General features: G+C 34.9%; 2 protein-coding genes across 3 annotated transcripts; one reads left to right on the forward strand and one right to left on the reverse strand.

The window, feature by feature from the left end:
- Positions 1 to 285: 285 nt before the first annotated feature.
- On the reverse strand, positions 286 to 14,100 carry Fibp (acidic fibroblast growth factor intracellular-binding protein). 2 transcript variants are annotated; one of them, XM_085204055.1, is made up of 11 exons: positions 13,919 to 14,100; positions 13,092 to 13,188; positions 12,527 to 12,628; positions 12,119 to 12,200; positions 11,706 to 11,851; positions 11,343 to 11,442; positions 10,738 to 10,865; positions 9,943 to 10,011; positions 3,028 to 3,114; positions 1,385 to 1,483; positions 286 to 980 (listed from the first exon to the last, which is right to left on the reverse strand). In XM_085204055.1, the coding sequence occupies exons 1-11, from the start codon at positions 14,001 to 14,003 to the stop codon at positions 902 to 904; spliced, it is 1,074 nt and encodes a 357-aa protein (XP_085060181.1). In that variant the 5' UTR covers positions 14,004 to 14,100; the 3' UTR covers positions 286 to 901. The 2 variants fall into 2 exon arrangements, with proteins under 2 accessions (XP_085060181.1, XP_085060182.1); XM_085204056.1 differs by lacking the exon at positions 286 to 980 and having other exon boundaries at positions 1,381 to 1,483.
- A 367-nt stretch (positions 14,101 to 14,467) lies between these two features.
- On the forward strand, positions 14,468 to 18,316 carry LOC146528170 (uncharacterized). Its single transcript, XM_085205301.1, has 3 exons — positions 14,468 to 14,623; positions 15,562 to 15,720; positions 16,555 to 18,316. The coding sequence occupies exons 2-3, from the start codon at positions 15,569 to 15,571 to the stop codon at positions 18,005 to 18,007; spliced, it is 1,605 nt and encodes a 534-aa protein (XP_085061427.1). The 5' UTR covers positions 14,468 to 14,623; positions 15,562 to 15,568; the 3' UTR covers positions 18,008 to 18,316.
- The last annotated feature ends 8 nt before the right edge of the window (positions 18,317 to 18,324 follow it).

An 18,324-nucleotide genomic window follows, 5' to 3' on the forward strand; every position in this document is an offset into this window, starting at 1 on the left:
CCCCGTTCGGTATGATCCGTCGTTACCGGTGCTACGATATAAAAATATAAAATATTATATTTCGTCGAGTAGAATTCACAACCTGTCTCGTATACAGTTGCATGCCCGCGCCTCTGTGCCACGATTTGTCTCGGTAATATAAACTTGTTTAACTTAACGTTGTATGTTCCATACATTATAATATGAACTTAAGTTACAACATACAAACTCTTTTCAATACGATAAGAATGAATGAGACTAAACCATTGCATAAGTAGGTAATTGACATAAAATGAAATACAAGAACACGTTATAAACAACATTTAATAAATATGAATTATTTTGCATACAACACTTATAGATAGAAAATTAATTTTTGTATTAAAAATTGTAATAAAATCTACAACTGATTACTATTGTGAGTGAGTGAATGTGTTTGAGACCCTGTTCGACACACAACCAACTCGAACGTATTCTAGAGGCATTGCTCTGTTCTTTGCCTCGTTACCAGAGTAAGGAATTAACAATGTTAAATATTACATTCACCGAATGAGAATAGAATGCAAAACCTGCCGTGCTTACAGTCGCACCACCACGATACGAGAGGTACAAATAAATTTAAAAACCTGAAGTCTTCTTAATTAACTGAAGTCGTCTTAATTAGAAGTCACAGAATACTGTCATTGTAGACTATAAATGTGAAAGCTTGTGAGATGAAACTTTGCATCAGGATATCTTATGCATTAAAATAACGCATAAGCTACGATTTTTGTAAACATTTCAAAGAGAGCTGATGGTACCTTTATATTCATTCGACGATTTAAAAACATACTTACAAAAATGTACTTGAATAAACAATATTTTAAATTAGATATTTTTGTTTTAATAAATTAGCATTTATAAACATATAATATAATCAATATTAAGGATGATACATAGTCAAAAGACACTGACTAACTACCCTCATATATCTCTCCCATACACTTTTTAAATCGGCTTCTCTGAAATAAAAAAAAAACAATTTTTAATATTTTGATAATCATAAGTATATTTTTAAAAATTAAATATTTTAATATTACTAATAAACAATTTTAAAATAACTAATATGCAATACATTTACTAAGTAAAATTATTTTCAGTTACAAACGAAATGTAATATAACCTGTAAAACCTTAATAGAAAGTGGACTATCCAATACAAAAAAAAATTAAACCAAACAAATTGTTCAGCTTTATAATGTTAATATAGAAGAATAGATTAGTATCGAATATAATCGTTCCCTTAGTATGAATACAATTAAATAGCGTAAAGAATAGTAGTAAGTGTCCTGCATGTAACAGGTTACACACCGCGACCGAGCCGAACAATCATACATACTATTATAAAAATTTGAACCCCCACTCACCTCAGTACGTCCATCTGTAACGCACACTGCTCGTAGGCGCAGAGAAACTGTGCTAGGTCAGTTTTCGGCCACGTGCCCATACGCAGGGGTTCTATACACCTAATAAAAAAATCAAATAAGTAATAAATGTATTTTTATAACAAAACTAGCGACCCGCTCTCGGCATCATCCCTCTTTAAATAAGTCGAATAAGCCTAATAGTATATTTTATTCAAAATTTCAAAAATTTTCAAAATTATAAGAGATCAAGAGGATTGCACTAAACTGCAGGAGGATCTAGTCAATTTTGATAAATACTGCGCGTCTAATCAATTATCTCTAAATCTTGACAAATGTTGTGTAATTAGTTTTTGTAGAAAGAAATCTCCCATTCTATTTGATTATCTGATTCGCAACAGGAAAATAAAAAGAGTCTCCATTGTTAAGGACCTTGGTGTATTATTGGACGCCGGTCTTTTATTCGACAAACATATTGCGAATATTATAGGAAAAGCATATAAAATGCTCGGTTTTATATTTAGACAGGGGAGTGATTTTAAGAACATACATACATTTAAGCTTTTGTATAATTCATATGTTAGACCTTACTTAGAGTATGCCTCGCCAGTCTGGAACCCACAGTATGATAAATATGTATTTGCAATTGAAAGTGTCCAAAATAAATTTATACGGCGATTACTTTACAAATTTAAATTAGATAACTCTCATAACCTAAATATACTATCATTAAAAAAACGAAGAGGATATAGAGATCAAATTTTTTTGTATAAATTGTTACACAATCTTATAGATTCCAATTATCTGCTAAGTAATATTCACATAAAATGTCCAACTTTTAGTGCCAGATCTAGGGACACCTTTTACATTTCTGCTCGAAAAACCAATTATGCCCAAAATTGTTTTATACTAAGATCTTGTAGGGCATACAATAATTGCTTTAGTGATATTGACATTTTTCATAGTAGTTTGATGCAGTTTTCATGTAAGATCATTGACAAAATTCAAAATTCTGTAAATCCTAACCTAATGTAAACCTTAACCTTTCATTCGTAAAAATCTTTGTTTTTTTTTTTTTCTCTTTAGACAGTAAATTTAATTTTTAATTGTTAATTAGCAACATATTCACTCCATGTTTTATGTATAAGTGGAAACTTTATTGACAGTTGGAATATGGATATGTATTATACTAAAAAGTACTGTAAAATGCTGTTTGTTTCCCAACTTAAAATAAATAAATAAATAAATAAATAAATAAATAAAATAAGATTTTACATATTTCATTGTTTGAACGTCAAATAATTTACCACCAGTTTACTAAAATGCCTGAGACCTGAGAAGAACCGGCGCAAGAAACGAGGCGGTCTTTTTTTATTATATTGAAAAAATATATATTTTCCGCATGTAACAAGATAGGCAGGTGAAATCTAGTGTTAAAACACAGCTTTCACCAAGCACTCAACGGAACTCAACACCGTGCTTTGGCTCGTTACCAGCTAATATTATAAATATGTAAGTTTTTGAGGAAGGATGTCTGTTCCACTTTCATTTCTACCTTTAGATCAAACTTTACAGTAATGTAGTTTATATATCAGAATAACACATGGTCTACAATTTATGTACACATTTTACATTAAAATACTCACTTTTCTAATAAATCTGTGAACAGAGACCTCAGTTCCCTGCCCCGATGCAAGTTACACGCCAAACCCACCAATGCCCGCGTGTACAATCTATAATGAAAAATATAATTAGTTGACTTTATCCATATTTCTTGCAAATAAATCTCCAATCTCAATCTTCCAATTAAGTCTTCTCTCTAAATTTATATATACTGATATTATAATCTAATTTCTAAAGAGAAATTATCAATATATGTTTTTTCTTATTTATTATACTTTTGTCTTCTTCCTCCTGGCATTAATCCCGGCTATTGCCAGGGTCTGCCCTCCTACTCAACCTACTCCACTTTGCACGGTCTTTTGCGTCCTCGGTGGTTAGACCATTGGCTCTCATGTCCTGCATCACGACATCCAGCCAGCGCTTCCTTGGGCGTCCAGGAGGTCTCACTCCAGGAACTGATATAGCAAGGCACTTGCATCCGACATAGTTCTTAGGCCGGCACGTAACGTGGCCAAACCATCTTAGACGACGCTCTTGGAGCTTAACCGCTACGTCACGGACCCCAAGACTACCTCGAATGAATGTGTTGCGTATGCGGTCAGACCGCGTTACGCCGCACATCCACCTCAGCATCTTCATTTCCGTGACGTGAAGCTCCTGAGTGTGCCGAGATAGTGCCGGCCAACATTCGCTGCCGTATAATAGAACCGGTCGGATGATGCTCTTGTATATCAGCCCCTTGAGCTTGGGCGGTATTCTGCGGTCGCAGACCACACCAGTGACCTCCCGCCATTTGGCCCAGGCAGCGCTTATCCGCCCTTGGACATCGTGATCGATGCCTCCAGACTCGTGCATAACGGATCCAAGGTATCTGAACTTCTCCGACTTAACGGCTTGCTCAGGACCTATAAGGATGGTGCTCGAGTCCCGGCTCCCGCAGGCCATGTTCTCTGTCTTCGACACATTTAGTTTAAGACCGCCGTTCTCAAGCGTACCCTTCTAGAGGTTCACTTTACGCTCCAGCGTCAGTCGGTTCTCGGCAATGAGTGCTATGTCATCATACATCATACATCATCAGCCATGGAGGCTGGTCCTGGATGTGAGCCGAGACAGTATCGAGCATAAGAACGGATTGAATAAGAACGGACTAAGAGCCGAGCCCTGGTAAACCCCCACTGTAATCGGGAAGGGTCTAGTGTCACCAACAGCAGTCCTAACCATAGAAGCGGACTCGTGGTACATGTCTCTGATAATCTCAATATAGGATCCCTTTGGATCGCAAAGCCCACCAGATACACTTCCGTTTCATTCCGCGTTCAGCGTTCGACGTTGGTGCACGTACGTTTGCTATATCCCTACCAGAGCGCTTATTCACTGGTCTAGTGATGTATGGATACGCCATCGATAAAAACCTCATCGACCAATTATCGATATTATGGATCGGTTTTTAGTAAAATCTTCCTCTACTGAGAGTTTAAGCTCTAAAAGATCAGCAGAAGATTCACAATGGCGAACTGCAAAACGCATAGCGGTACTTCGTGACCCGAAGAAGTTTGACAAAAGCCGAGAACTGCCTGTGCATAACAAGTTCAATGTACTCCCGTTAGATGGTGAACCAGGAAGTCAAGATAATGAAACCACCAATTTGTTCAAGGAAGCTTCAACTACAATCAAGAAAAGTGGTCATATACCTCCCATCATCCTAGATATTAAGCAGGATTGGACCCACATGACCATCAAAGATTTGGTTTCTCAATACACAACACGCTTTAACCTACAGTACAGAGGTAGGAACAAAGTAGCCATAATATGTTATTCTTCTGAATCACACCAGAAAGTCAAAGAAGGAATGAAAACTAAAGGAGCGGCCTTCCTTACGTATACCCGAAGGGACGAAAAAACACCTAAAGTAGTAATCAAGGGCTTACCAGCTTATGTGGAAAAAGACTTACCCGAGGAGCTCGTAAAACTGGGGTTTGATGGCGCTGCGGTTAAAATGTTGCATTCCAATAAATCGCAGGAATCACCTTGTCCTCCCTTTCTAATTCAATTACCAGTTGACTGCGATATCGCAAAGTTCTGCCGCATAAAATATCTTTTCAACTGCGTAGTTCGTATTGAGAAGTTCAAATCACGCAACTCTCTTGGTACTCAGTGCTTCAGGTGCCAGAGATTTGGACATGCTGCAAGAAACTGTAACCTCACACCACGGTGCGTGAAATGTACTGAAAACCACCTGAGTGCAGAATGCCCAAAAAAGGACCGCAGCTTGCCCGCGCATTGCTGTAACTGTAAGGAAGATCACCCGGCTAACTATCGTCAATGTAGCATGAGGCTTGATTACCTAAAAAAACTACAACTAAAAAAAGATAAAGAACGAAATCCACCAAAATTGTTTAACTTTCCTGATTCATCTAAGTTTCCACTGAAATCGTGGGCTAGCATTGTTTCCGAAAATAAAACTATGACATCTGCTGAACCTGAGATCAGCGTGAAAGCAAGACAGCAAGTTATCTTACCAGCCCCACCAGAAATCAATAATGACTCATGTACTACCGAAATCCTTGAAATATTAAAATCAATCAAGAGTCTAAAGACCCAATTCATGTCCTGCACATCGATGCTAGAAAAAATCATATTAGTCATTTCTCACCTTGGTCACTATGTGTAGAAATAACAAACTCAGCTTTCTATCCTGGAACGCCGACGGTCTCCGGAGCAAAACCCATGAACTTATGGATCTCGTGGTGAGTGCCATATCTATCGATATCATTGCCGTTTGCGAAACTAAGCTTACTTCAAAAATTAATTTAGACTTTCCCGGTTTTGTGTGCTATAGGCAGGATAAGCATAGTAGCGGTCGTGGACAGGGTGTAGCCCTAATAGTTAAAAAAGACCTTCAGCATGTTCCTCTTGTCATTCCGACCACCAAAATCATTGAAGCAATCGGTATTCAAATTAAACTTTCAGGTAAAGTCGTTAGTGTAATCTCAGTCTACCAGTCCCCTAATCTCCCATTGCTAGTGGACGATTTAAACCTCTTATTTGGCCTGGGAGACCGAGTACTCCTTATGGGTGACTTTAATGCAAATCATCAGTTATGGAAAAGTCCTTTCAATAACACTCGTGGTAAATGTCTCTTTCGCCATATGATAGAAAACGATTACATCATATACGGTCCTGATAAACCCACACAATTAAATTATCGGCCTGATTGCAGGAATACAACTCCCGACCTAGTTTTAGCCCTAAACATTCAGTTACAAGATGATGTACGAACTCTTTTTAAACTGTCATCTAACCACCTACCTGTTACTTTTAGCGTTGGCGGAACTGTACCTCGACTTCATCCTACCAAGATTTTCAAATATCACCAGGCAAACTGGAAAGGCTTTAGATACTCACTGGACACAAAACTTACCTTAACTTCTAGTACGTACTCCTCAGCTTCCCAAATTGATGCAGCTGTTGAGCACCTCCATACAGCTATCATCGAAGCTCGTGATACGAACGTTCCAACAGCATTACAAATACCTCTTTTCAGTAAGCTACCTTATCGAATAAAAAGTCTTATACGATATAAAAATTATCTTCGTCGCATAGAGGCTCAATGTAACAATTTGGCACTCAAAAAACGACTTAGATCCCAAATAAATTTTACCCAATACCTAATTCACATTTTTGTTCGCCACCACAACGACGAGATCTGGGACAGTAAACTAAAAAAAGTGGATAACCCTAGTACTGACATTTTTAAAGTAACAAAACAGCTAAAATCTAAAACTGAAAGCATACCTAGCCTTAAAACAGACGATGGTTTATATACCATTTGTGACGTTGAAAAATGTAATCTGCTAGCCAAAACTTTTTATAATAATATGTGCCTAACTAGGGACTGGGTTAGTCCCAGCTTTGAAAACGATGTTAGTAGCTCGATGACATTGCTAAGCAAAAGCTCAACGAGTTTGGATAGACCTACGAGCCCGCGTAAGGTGCGTTTAGTACTCCGAACACTTAAAACACGTAAATCGTGTGGTGATGATAATATACATAATGTATTGCTAAAAAATCTCTCCCTTAAAACTATAGTATATTTAACTAAGATCTTCAATGGATGTTTTCATATTGGTTATTTTCCAAATAGATGGAAACTTGCAAAAACGATTGCTATCAAAAAGCCAGGTAAAGAAGGGAATTGTCCATCCAGCTACCGACCGATCAGCCTACTCCCTGGTCTGAGTAAAGTATTCGAGAAAATCATATATAGGCGGCTGTTGTCATCCTCGAGTCACTTGCTCATAGGTGAGCAATTTGGCTTTCGTGCTCAGCACTCTACTGCTCAACAATTGGCTCGAGTGTCTGAACATATAGCTCATCATCTAAACCTCCGTGAATCTACTGGGATGTTCCTATTGGATATTGAAAAAGCCTTTGACACTGTCTGGCATGAGGGCCTACTGCATAAACTCATATCAGCTAAGATTCCACTTTTCTTGATTAAGATAATTGAATCTTACCTTAGCAACCGCAAATTTCGGGTCCACATTCAAAATACGAAATCCTCATGGCAGACAGTGCCAGCTGGCGTGCCTCAGGGGTCCATACTTGGCCCTTATCTCTTTTTGATTTACCTAAATGACATACCTACCCAGGTCCGTACTCACCTGGCTTGTTTTGCCGACGACACTGCCTCATACACCTCCGCTTCGGATTTGGATCTTATAATAAGTCGCTTACAATTATCCCTGGATATGTTGCATGAATACTTCACAAGCTGGAAACTGAAGCTTAACGAAACCAAAACAGAGGCCATACTATTCAGCCGCCAACGGTCGTGTCCTCAGAGGAAGCTACAAATTTTAAACCATAAAATACCATGGTCTAGTTGTGTACGTTACTTGGGAGTACTATTGGATAGGAAACTCAATTGGACAAAACAAATAGAGTATCTTAGAACCAAAGGAATACAGTCGCTTGGCTTACTTAGCCCAGTACTAAATAGAAGGAGTAACCTCAGTCCGCGTACAAAATTACGTATTTATACTAGTTTAGTACGCCCACGCGTTACGTATGCTTGTCCTGTATGGAGTAGCACTTGTCTCACTAACCTAAATTTTCTCCAAACCATCCAAAATAAAGCATTAAAAATAGCTTATAATACGCCACTTAAAACTAATTTAATTAAATTACATAAAAAACTTAATTATCCTACATTACGTGAATTCATATTTAAATTAACGCATAAATTTTACGAATTATCTCATACACATATAAATAATTTAATTTCGACAATAGGCCGAACGAAAATATCAGATTTAAAATATATCGATAGATATGGCACTTACCGCTTGCCCCATCACCACGTTCTGTTTCCGTGCGAATGTGTATTAAAACCGGTCCAGCGAGTGCGGCAGCCAGCCTTCGGACTCGCTGCGTCTCAAACGCTCCCCCCGCTGTCGCCCTAGTACGACTGTACGAGGGGGACGCGGGAGGTCTACTCGCGGCTTCGTTACTGGTCGTAACTGAGCTTAACTTTGTTAACAAGCTTTTATTTATTAATTACCTTCATTGTCAGTTTTAGAACGATATTTTTACGCAAAATATTGAATTGAATACATAACATACAACTCGTTTGAATCTTAATTACGTTGTTTAATAAGTTCTTAACCTACAGTTTGTAAACTTTTGGAGGCGCCTTATTAGCCTGATAAAGTACCTTTCTTTTAAATTATGTTAACAACATATTTTCTAGCTTAAGTTATGTTTGTTATCCTACTAATTTATTAATAAAGAATTTTAAAAACAAAAACAACCAGATACACTGACGAGGCACACAGTCAAAGGCCTTCTGCAGATCTAAAAAGGCCACATGCAGAGCTCTCCTTTTTTCTGTATGCCTCCATCAAAATTCTGAGGGCGAAAATGGCGTCCATGGTGCCCGATCCTGGCTGAAATCCATATTGAGACTCAGAGATAGTACACTCTCGGCGGAGCCTGAGATCGATCATGCGCTCGAAGAGCTTCATGGTATGACTCATAAGCTTAATGCCCCTATAACTACCACAATCTTGAACACTGCCCCTTCCTTTGTAAATAGGGGTAATAAAGCTAAGCCGCCACTGATGCGGCATCTTACCAGTGTTCAAGATATGGTTAAAAAGGTCAGTAAGCATGAGCACACCAAGAGAGCCCAACGATTTCCACGCTTCGATCGGAATGTCCTCAGGTCCCACCGCTTTTCCGTTCTTCATACGTCGAAGGCAATTACGTGTTTCGTCAAGGGTTATTGAGGCAATAAGTCCGAGGTTAGGCGGTGGGTCGTGATGAAGACTGCATGGGTGCTGAGTATTCAGCAACTCCTGGAAGTAGCTTCTCCACCTCTTCTTCACAGAGGCATGACTACAGAGCAGCGTGCCCTGGGAATCTTTGACGCAAAGACATTTTGCGATATTTTGCGTCACTTTATCCCGGGAACGTGCCAGTTTGTAAATGAGCTTCTGCCCCTCCACACTTTCAAGTTTATCATACAATGGTGACAAACTTTCACTGCGGGCTCTGGCTACAGCTCTTTTACAGGCACGTTTAGCTACTGTGTACTCCAGCCTGTCTTCAGACATTGTTTGTTCAGACATTGTTGGATTCCTGCCACTTCTTAAAGGCCTTCTTTTCACGAGTCACCTCCTGCACCTCGTCATTCCACTACCATATCTCCTTGTCGATGACACGTCCTCCCCTAGAAAGGCCAAGAACTCGCCTGCCCGCCGCAATGATTGCCGACTGAGCCCGATCCCAAGCATCCTGAGCAGTCTCGGTGTTAGTCGAAAGATCGTGACTTTTCATTTATTATACTTTTGTATTTGCGTAATATATAGTAAACTGGTAAACAAACAAATGAAAAAAATTGTTTCTATTAAACATTCAATAACTTAAAAACTTACCTAAAATTTAATTCTAATTCTTGATACGACTTCTCTAATAACTTCGGTTTCAGACGCATACAAATTAAACTGAAAACAAAAAAGTTACAAATACATCCATGTTTCATATATCATTCAGTTCGGCCACCTTTATAAGAGACATTGCATATTAAGTAGCGGAAATAAATGCCGCGGTATGTTTTAAAAGGAAAATTAACATAAATTAAATAGAGGATGCGGTAGAAATTTCTTAACTTCCTTGTTAAACTGTAACATGCTTTTATGAAAAGCGTATTATGTTTCATATTAGATTTATTTTATTTTTAACTTTTTAGTTAATTTTAGTAACAAATAATAATAGCTTGTTCTTAAAAAAGATTTTTTTAATTTAATTTTATAAACTACATACAATCGGTTGATGCCACAGTAGTGACTAGTCAGAGAACTAGTGGTCTTATTTCTTTATGTAGGGAATTAACATTTACTTGAGTAGGATCCGAACCCACAATCACGATGGTTTCAGTGCATCAACACAAATAACAAATATTAATATCTTACACTTTACTTTATTTTTATATAAGGTCAAAAACTTAATACCCATCTAAACTGAAAAAAAAAACACAAAAACCCAAAACTGTTTATTTTCTTTTCGTCCAGCAGTATCCTCAACTCTCTCAATCCCACCTAAGAAGCAACTTAAAAATTCAAAGACCCAATTTATACTCGAAGTCTTTTTTCTCTCTCCCCTTTTCAACATTAACCTTCCCATCCAAAGTTTACTTCCCACCCAAAAACCTCAAACACTCAACGACTCACTGCTTATGCTCCTTCTCCTTGTCCAAGAGTATCCTCAGCTCACGCAGCTCTAGCAGGAACTCGCGATCCATCTCCGTATCGTAGTACTCGGGGCCCGTGCACGAGTACGTCCAGCTCAACATTATCGCCTTTGAATGGAAGAAGCATCAAAGAGTAAATGTTCGATTTTTCGTGGTACAATTTTTTGTTAGTCTAATACTATTTATGTAAGGCCTAATCAGTTATTTTTATTTACATACTTCAACATATAGCAGAGTAAGTAAAGTAAAGATGACTGATGAGACATCAGATTTCCGCAAAATTATGAGACATTGTGTGTTAAATGGCAGTACTCAATACTGTGTGTACATTGTATATTCGAAATTCGAAAATGTATCTCCTAATACCTTCTTAATAAACATTGATTTTCGTTGACATGTTTTTGTTGTTTACAAAAGCCGCCTTTCTTCATTTATTCGATTATGGTAAAACCCAGGTTTCGATTATCTGAATACCTAACGACATTCATAACGACAAATATTTCCGTCATTCGTCACGACATTCATAACGTCAAATCACTAAATATTTCCGTGTTAATTCTTTTAATTATAAAAAATCATAATTACCTGAGCGCAATGATAAAAATCATTGAATGACAAATATTGCAATTTACGCTTCGCCGTTTCGAACCTCATACACGCTATAAATACTACAGCGCCGTATTTTCTGTAAAAAAAATAAACAAATATTAAAAATCTAAAATGGCAACAATTTATAAATAATTGGGAACCTATCAACCCAGTATGTCAGCTTCTCTCTGCTTATCTTGCTTGTGCGGGATACAGCGGAACGCAAAAAAAAAAAAATTAATTAACAAGTGTTTACAATTATTTTTTTCGCGCACAAATCACAGTAAGCAATTATTTAATTGTTAATTGCAATTAAAATTAGTTAAACTATGTCTCTGTCTGTGCTAATACAATACTTACTTAGCAAGCGGTTCGGATATAAGAAAAGTAGATCTAATGTTGGCCACGACATTCCCCGGCATTTCCTCAACTGCTTTAAAAACCCTTCTGATATTGTCGAATTGACGTCTACAACAACGTAAGGGCGCTCCTGATCTCTCTGCCACCTGAAATGACACATACAGCCTTAAAAATATATTAGCGTTCTGCAATTCTGCTCCTTTAAACTATTACTGTATAAACTACAATTCTGCGAATTTTCATACTTCAGGGTTCAAAGTTCTTGCTTCTCATATTAATAAAGAGATTATTAGTATTTATTTTATTAATCTCTTAATGAAAATCTGAGAAGCTCAGTAACAGAGAGATGTGCCATTAGGTCAATTATGTCAAACAGTTATAATAATATGAGTTAATATATTAAAAATATATACTTCATCCAAATCCTTTCTATGTCTTGATGAGAGCTTTCTTCCTAACAGCTCTCTTATCACCGCATCATCTAAATCGTAATACCTGAAAAAGAAATATGTATTATGCATATAATAAGCTGTAGTTTGTTTGCTTGAACATGCACATCTCAATATCAAATTAAAAATTTATTCTTTTCAGGATTTCTCACATTTGTGGATGTGGATGTGAGATCACATATGTGGATGTGAGGTCACATGCGAATGCGAGATCATATGTATGGATGTGAGATCAGATGTGTGGATGTAAGGTCACATAGGTGGATGTGAGGTCACATGTGTGGATGGGAGATCACATGTGTCAACACTTGGATAAATGTGTAGATGTGTGAAAGCATGAAGATGTGATAAAGGATAGAAAACTTTACTTACTTTTCAATTAACATATGCTTAGTCGGTTCATCTATTTGAAATATCATTTGCTCTGACAATTTAGATGGAACTGTTAAAAGTCTTTCTAAGAGAGCAAAGGTTCTGAAAAAAAAACATACATACTTATATAATTATAATATAATTGTAAGCATAATGTATAAAAGAGGGTAGATGCAGGTGAAAAAGACTACAAAAGCAGTAGAATTGTGTCAATTGGGGGCAGACAAAGGCCCTTATCGGAAGGAATGTCAAGTATTGTTATTCGGTGATACATATCACTAATTATAATTACATAGAACCTCTATGCGAACAATATGGAAACATATAGACAATATTTGTTTTAATCATGTTTTTTTAAAAACAAGCTTCTGATTCCTAATATCAGAAGTGGGATATGCACGAAGTTTTTGAAGAAGTTTTTATTAAAATGGATTTGAGGATGAATTCTTCTTTCTTTCATTCTTAACACTAGGTTTCCTTTTCTATATGTAGGATACAAAATAAAGCTATTTTTTTTGTAAATATAAAAGTAGAAACACATAAGATAAATCATATTTCTAATTACCTGTAATGATCTAATACATCACTAGCAATAAGTTCCACTGTTGCTCCCAAAAGTTTTGACGAGGCTCTTTGATGCAGTGTTGATACTGCTTCACTTGCTAAAATAATATTATTTTTATATAATTAAGGAAGTTTTTACTTATTAATACTTTACCCGCTTGGTTATATAATATTCAAGTTGTATGTGGCACATGACATAATTATTCTAAATACTTTTTTAGAAACCATATAAAAAAAATTACATAACAGGATTTCAGCCATTATCTCTTGGAAAACAATCCAAGCGAACAATGTTTCCAGCAATATAATATTAGTACAGGTATACTAAATTATTTAATATGACATTTATAAAATTACTTTTCTTATATAATATGTAACTTTTTTACTTTGGCATAGGGTTAAAGACAAGACAAGAATATTGAAATTAAATAAGAAAATTTCAGTAGTTTCTTGTTTTATTCATAAAGTGCAGGAAAAAACTAAATGGTCTGTATATTATTGTCTGTTTATAAGCTGTAAGCTTCAGTTTATCAAATTTAAAATGTACAATGTAAAAAAAGAAATATTCTATTTAGAAAGAATACACTGAATATATTATTCTAGTAAATAACTTTGAATTTCGCGCTTTAATCTGCAGTACATCGCGATAAGGAAAAAAATTATATTTGATATATTCGTATCAGAAGACACAAAGTGATTTAGGTATTAGTGAAATAAGTAACATTATTTAGTGTGTATTGAATTAAAAATAACAAAAAAAAAACAAAAGTAATTCTCTGTTGAGATAAAGATAGGAATTAAATGTTATTCTTTTAACTTATAACTTACATGAACAGCCCTCTATCCATAGTTGATATATTTCAGGATCTATGAGAGTGAAATTACTAACAAATACATCTACTTCTGTATACATAATTATAATATAATTGAAATCTATTTTGAAAAATTAAGTAATATAGGTACAATACAAGGATGAGATATTTTGACAACTGAATCACGTTGCCATATTTGTTATATTATTGACAACAAATTAATATGCTTAGATATCGATTTTTAATCGATTGAGTTTTTGTATTCGTTTATCTAATGGAATATAAAAAACAATTTATACAATTGATACATTTGTATAGTTACATAATAATTTGGTTTTACTCATTTATACTATAAATAAAAATAAAAATAATTAATAAAGTTGAATTAACATAAGAAAAAAAATATTTTAGTAAGATTATCCGTTGTCAATAACTTTACACAGTTCAAAAATAAAGTTATATTATAAATATACTATTTTATTAATATAAGTAATGAGTTACGTTATCATAATTTGAAACATATTTTTTTAAATAATTGTGAGATATAAAAATTAATCTACAATATTAAACTCTTATTGTTTACTCTTATTGTTAACTAATCTCTGTAAATCAAATTTAAATTGTCATAATTTCCGAACGTAGTGAAGCATAATTGATTTTTTCCAACAATGGATCTGTAAAAAATGCTGTCTTTATTTAACTTTGTTTTGTAAATATTGCAGTAAGTACAATATCCTAAACAACATTAAAATATTTTATGAATTACAAAAGCTTTTTATATATCGAAATAATAGATCACTAACAGTATCTCTATTTTTATTAAAATTTACTAGAATAGACAAAATATTTAAATAGCGGCTAATTTTAATTTATTACAATAAAAAATATTTCATATATTAGTTATTTTGCGGAGAGCTGATATTAAATACTCAAAAAATATACTTTTAATGGCTTAAGTTTGCATACTTTGAAGTAATGGCAAAGATATGTTGTTTATTTGTGTTTTATGTCATTGAATCTTGTAATTGGAACATACTTTCGATTTAAATGTATAATATTTGGAATTTAGTTTATTACACACATTAAATTTATGTGTAAATTAACAACAATATACATATTTTATATGGAATTTATATACTACTGTTTTAAATTTATAAATAATTTAATTTGATTTTATTTTAAATAATATATTTGGGTTTTTGTATCATGTAGTTCTTATAATGTACTAATTGCAGTGAATTAGACATTATTAAGTAATATATAATGTTTTATCAATAAAAATATTAAAAAATTGTAAAGTTCATTTGGTTGAATTTTGCACTAATCTCAGAAACTAGTAGTTCAAATGAAATGGTCTGAAATTGTATGGTGAGAGGGAAATGTTGGTCTGGCCCTCTGTAAGTAGCCAAAGCCAAAAGAATGAACCTAGAAGTAATATGCAAGTGATATGATTTTTCTTAATAGATTCCTTTTTCTTCACACTGTTAATCTCCACTTTCTGCACAAATTGAGACATTGTGTTGAGTGGCGGCATTAATTGCCATATTTTGTTTTAACCAGATGCATTTATCTAATATAATATAATATCAAGCCTACAATGATTGCAATTACTCTCAATATTTATATTTTACTAATAATTATAATAAAATATATTTTTAGAAACGAAATGGCAGATGACACAAGTGTTAAAAGCGATGGGAATCAATCAGAAGATAATATACCACAATCTGAACAAGACACGGAGATGATGAGTATGTTCGCGAGCGTATGGGTTAAAGTTGAAGTTGAAGATGATAACTCAGAAGCTGAGGAAACTAGGTTTGTTAAATCTATACCAATAGTATAAAACTGGAGATATTTTTTTTGTTGGATACTCTAACCTTAGGAACTGGTGATTTGAAATGAAAATTATGAGGTTTAAGGTTTTTGTGCTGGATGGTCCATTTATAGACGAATACTATAAGGATATTATATTACACCTTGGTATTGTTTCAATATAGCCCACTGTACCTGTGGTTTACCTAAAAAAGGATTATTACGAGAAAATTGAGATGTGTGTGGGAAACATAATGTCTCAACACTAGGTCCCCATTGTGTACCCAGCTTCGCACAAAGTGTGAATTTACTTTTTTTTAGGATTTTCAACCTCATATAATAGACAAAAAAACTTAAAGTTGAGACACTGTTCTTTGTTTTATTTCATATTACCTTTTTTATTGATACTTGTGTATTATTCAAACTTTTAAAATGTCCCACAAATGCATTTTTATCAATCTCAAAGAAAGGAGGTTATCAGTTTGACCTGTATGTATGTTATGTTGTCAGTGTTGGCTAATATTTGTTTATGATGATGTATTTAGGCTTCCGATCTTGATAGATTTCATAAGTGTACATATTATGTTTGTATATTTGTTCACAAATTTGACAAGGGAGACCATCATGGCCTGGGCGCCAACTAGTCCGCAAAACTATTTAAACATAGATATGAAATTATATTATGTTCACTTGGGGGGCGCTGTAAAAGTATTTTGCCCTGGGTGCGAGTTAAGCTCGCTACGCCACTGACGACCTAACACTATTATTACCTGATACAAAATATAGTGTACTTTCAATTTCTCCGCAAATATTATATATTTTTTTTATTGTTTTCAGAACTAAAAAACGCAAATCCAAAAAACGAAAGCCAAAAGTATTCAATTGTGAACTTTGCGAATACACAACGGGCTATAAAAACTGTTTAGACCTCCACCTGGCCGGGCACAAAGAGACTAAGCCATTTTCCTGCACTCTGTGCGATTATACTACTAAATACCCGACTTCCTTACAAAGACATATAATGATAAAACATCAGACAAAAGAAATTTTGACCGATGAAGAAAAAAAGTCCATGAGACTGCTAAAGTGCGAGAAATGCGATTATACTTCGTATTTCAAATGGAACTTAAATGCCCATAAAAGGAAACATAATTTGGAAAAACAATTTAAGTGCCCTCACTGCGATTACGCAACGGCTTATCGACATAATTATTTAAAACATAGCAAAATTCATAATGAAGGAGTGTTTTTTAAATGCGACAAATGCCCGTTTGTGACGAAATTTGAAGGGCATATTACGAGGCATTTGGCCAAAATACACAACGAGGTCACGGAGAAAGCTAATAAGTGTGATTTTTGCGATTTTTCCACTATGGTCCGGTGGAGATTGAACATACACAAACAGAGGAGTAAACAAGAAAGTCCTTTGAAATGCGAACATTGCGATTTTCAAACTTATTTTATGTGTGAAAGTAAAAAACATAAAGTAATACACTATAATAAGATATATGGCCCGGGGCTACTAAAGCCCCTGGAGAAAGAAGAAAGATCGGACTATATCACTCGAGAAAGTATAGATAGGAAGGACAATCAGGGTCAAAATCAATATACGTTGGACCCAAATTGTCTGGACTGGAACAGTATCCAAGTACTAGAGTCCGATGACAAGGAAAGACCGTTTTTGTGCCATATGTGCAATTATACGTCGAAATTTAAGGCGGCAGTTCAAAGGCATTTTCAGAGACATCATACCGGAAGTCAGAATAGACCCTACAAATGTGTTAATTGTGATTTCTCAACGAAAACAAAAGATCAGATCGCTTTACACAATAAAAGGAGTCAAACAGAGAAGATTTTATACTGTGGGATCTGCAGTTTCACGACGAACTACAAATGTCAGTTCGTAATGCACCAGAAGGGGCACTACGCGTACAAGTGTACCGTCTGTCCGTACTCCTGCCGCCATAAATATGAATTACAAAAACATTTTACCACTTTGCATCTTGGAAACGGTTTAAAATGCAGTTTTTGTGATTATAAAGCTGCAAGGAAGGAAAGCCTATTGTGCCATGAAACGATACATACGGGGAATAAGCCGTTTAAGTGTAATCACTGCTCTTATACGTCGGTTAGGAAGTCGTTGTTAGACAACCACGTCAAAAGATACCACAGTGATATAAAAAAAGATATAACTATAGTTAGTGAGGATAAAATACAGTCATTGAAGGTCCCGATACCATCTTTGATACAGAATTTGAAGGAACAGCGCTCTAAAATACCTATTGAATAGGTTCTCTTGTGAAAATAATTAATAAAAAATATTTACGTTTTCTACCATTGATAGTAAAACACAATCTGTTACGGTGTTGAGTTACGTCACACAACAAATAATGTTTTGATAATTGGGTGGAAAGTGGGAAACGGAGAGGTTCCCGCAACCTATCCTTCTTTATGTAGAATATAGCGTGAAGCTATAAAAAAAAAGTTAAAGTAATTATTCAAGTGATTTTGAATATTTCTTTTCATTTATTGATTATTATTATTAACATAAGTGATATATTGTTTTAATGAGAGTTTCTTTATTATATAGTTTAAAGAGCGGCTTTG

The sequence above is a fragment of the Heliconius melpomene genome, chromosome 20 (assembly GCF_056956725.1).
Source record: "Heliconius melpomene rosina isolate 202511_hmr_F chromosome 20, ASM5695672v1, whole genome shotgun sequence".
Classification (NCBI taxonomy): domain Eukaryota; kingdom Metazoa; phylum Arthropoda; class Insecta; order Lepidoptera; family Nymphalidae; genus Heliconius; species Heliconius melpomene.

Coding starts and splice junctions, on each gene's coding strand:
- Fibp (XM_085204055.1), bottom strand. CDS start 14,003: ATGTATACAGAAGTAGATGTATTTGTTAGTAATTTCACTCTCATAGAT. Junction 12,629..13,091: donor GATGTATTAGATCATTACAG/GTAATTAGAAAT, acceptor TTTTTTTTTCAG/AACCTTTGCTCTCTTAGAAA. Junction 12,201..12,526: donor AAGCATATGTTAATTGAAAA/GTAAGTAAAGTT, acceptor TTTCTTTTTCAG/GTATTACGATTTAGATGATG.
- LOC146528170 (XM_085205301.1), top strand. CDS start 15,569: ATGGCAGATGACACAAGTGTTAAAAGCGATGGGAATCAATCAGAAGAT. Junction 15,721..16,554: donor TCAGAAGCTGAGGAAACTAG/GTTTGTTAAATC, acceptor TATTGTTTTCAG/AACTAAAAAACGCAAATCCA.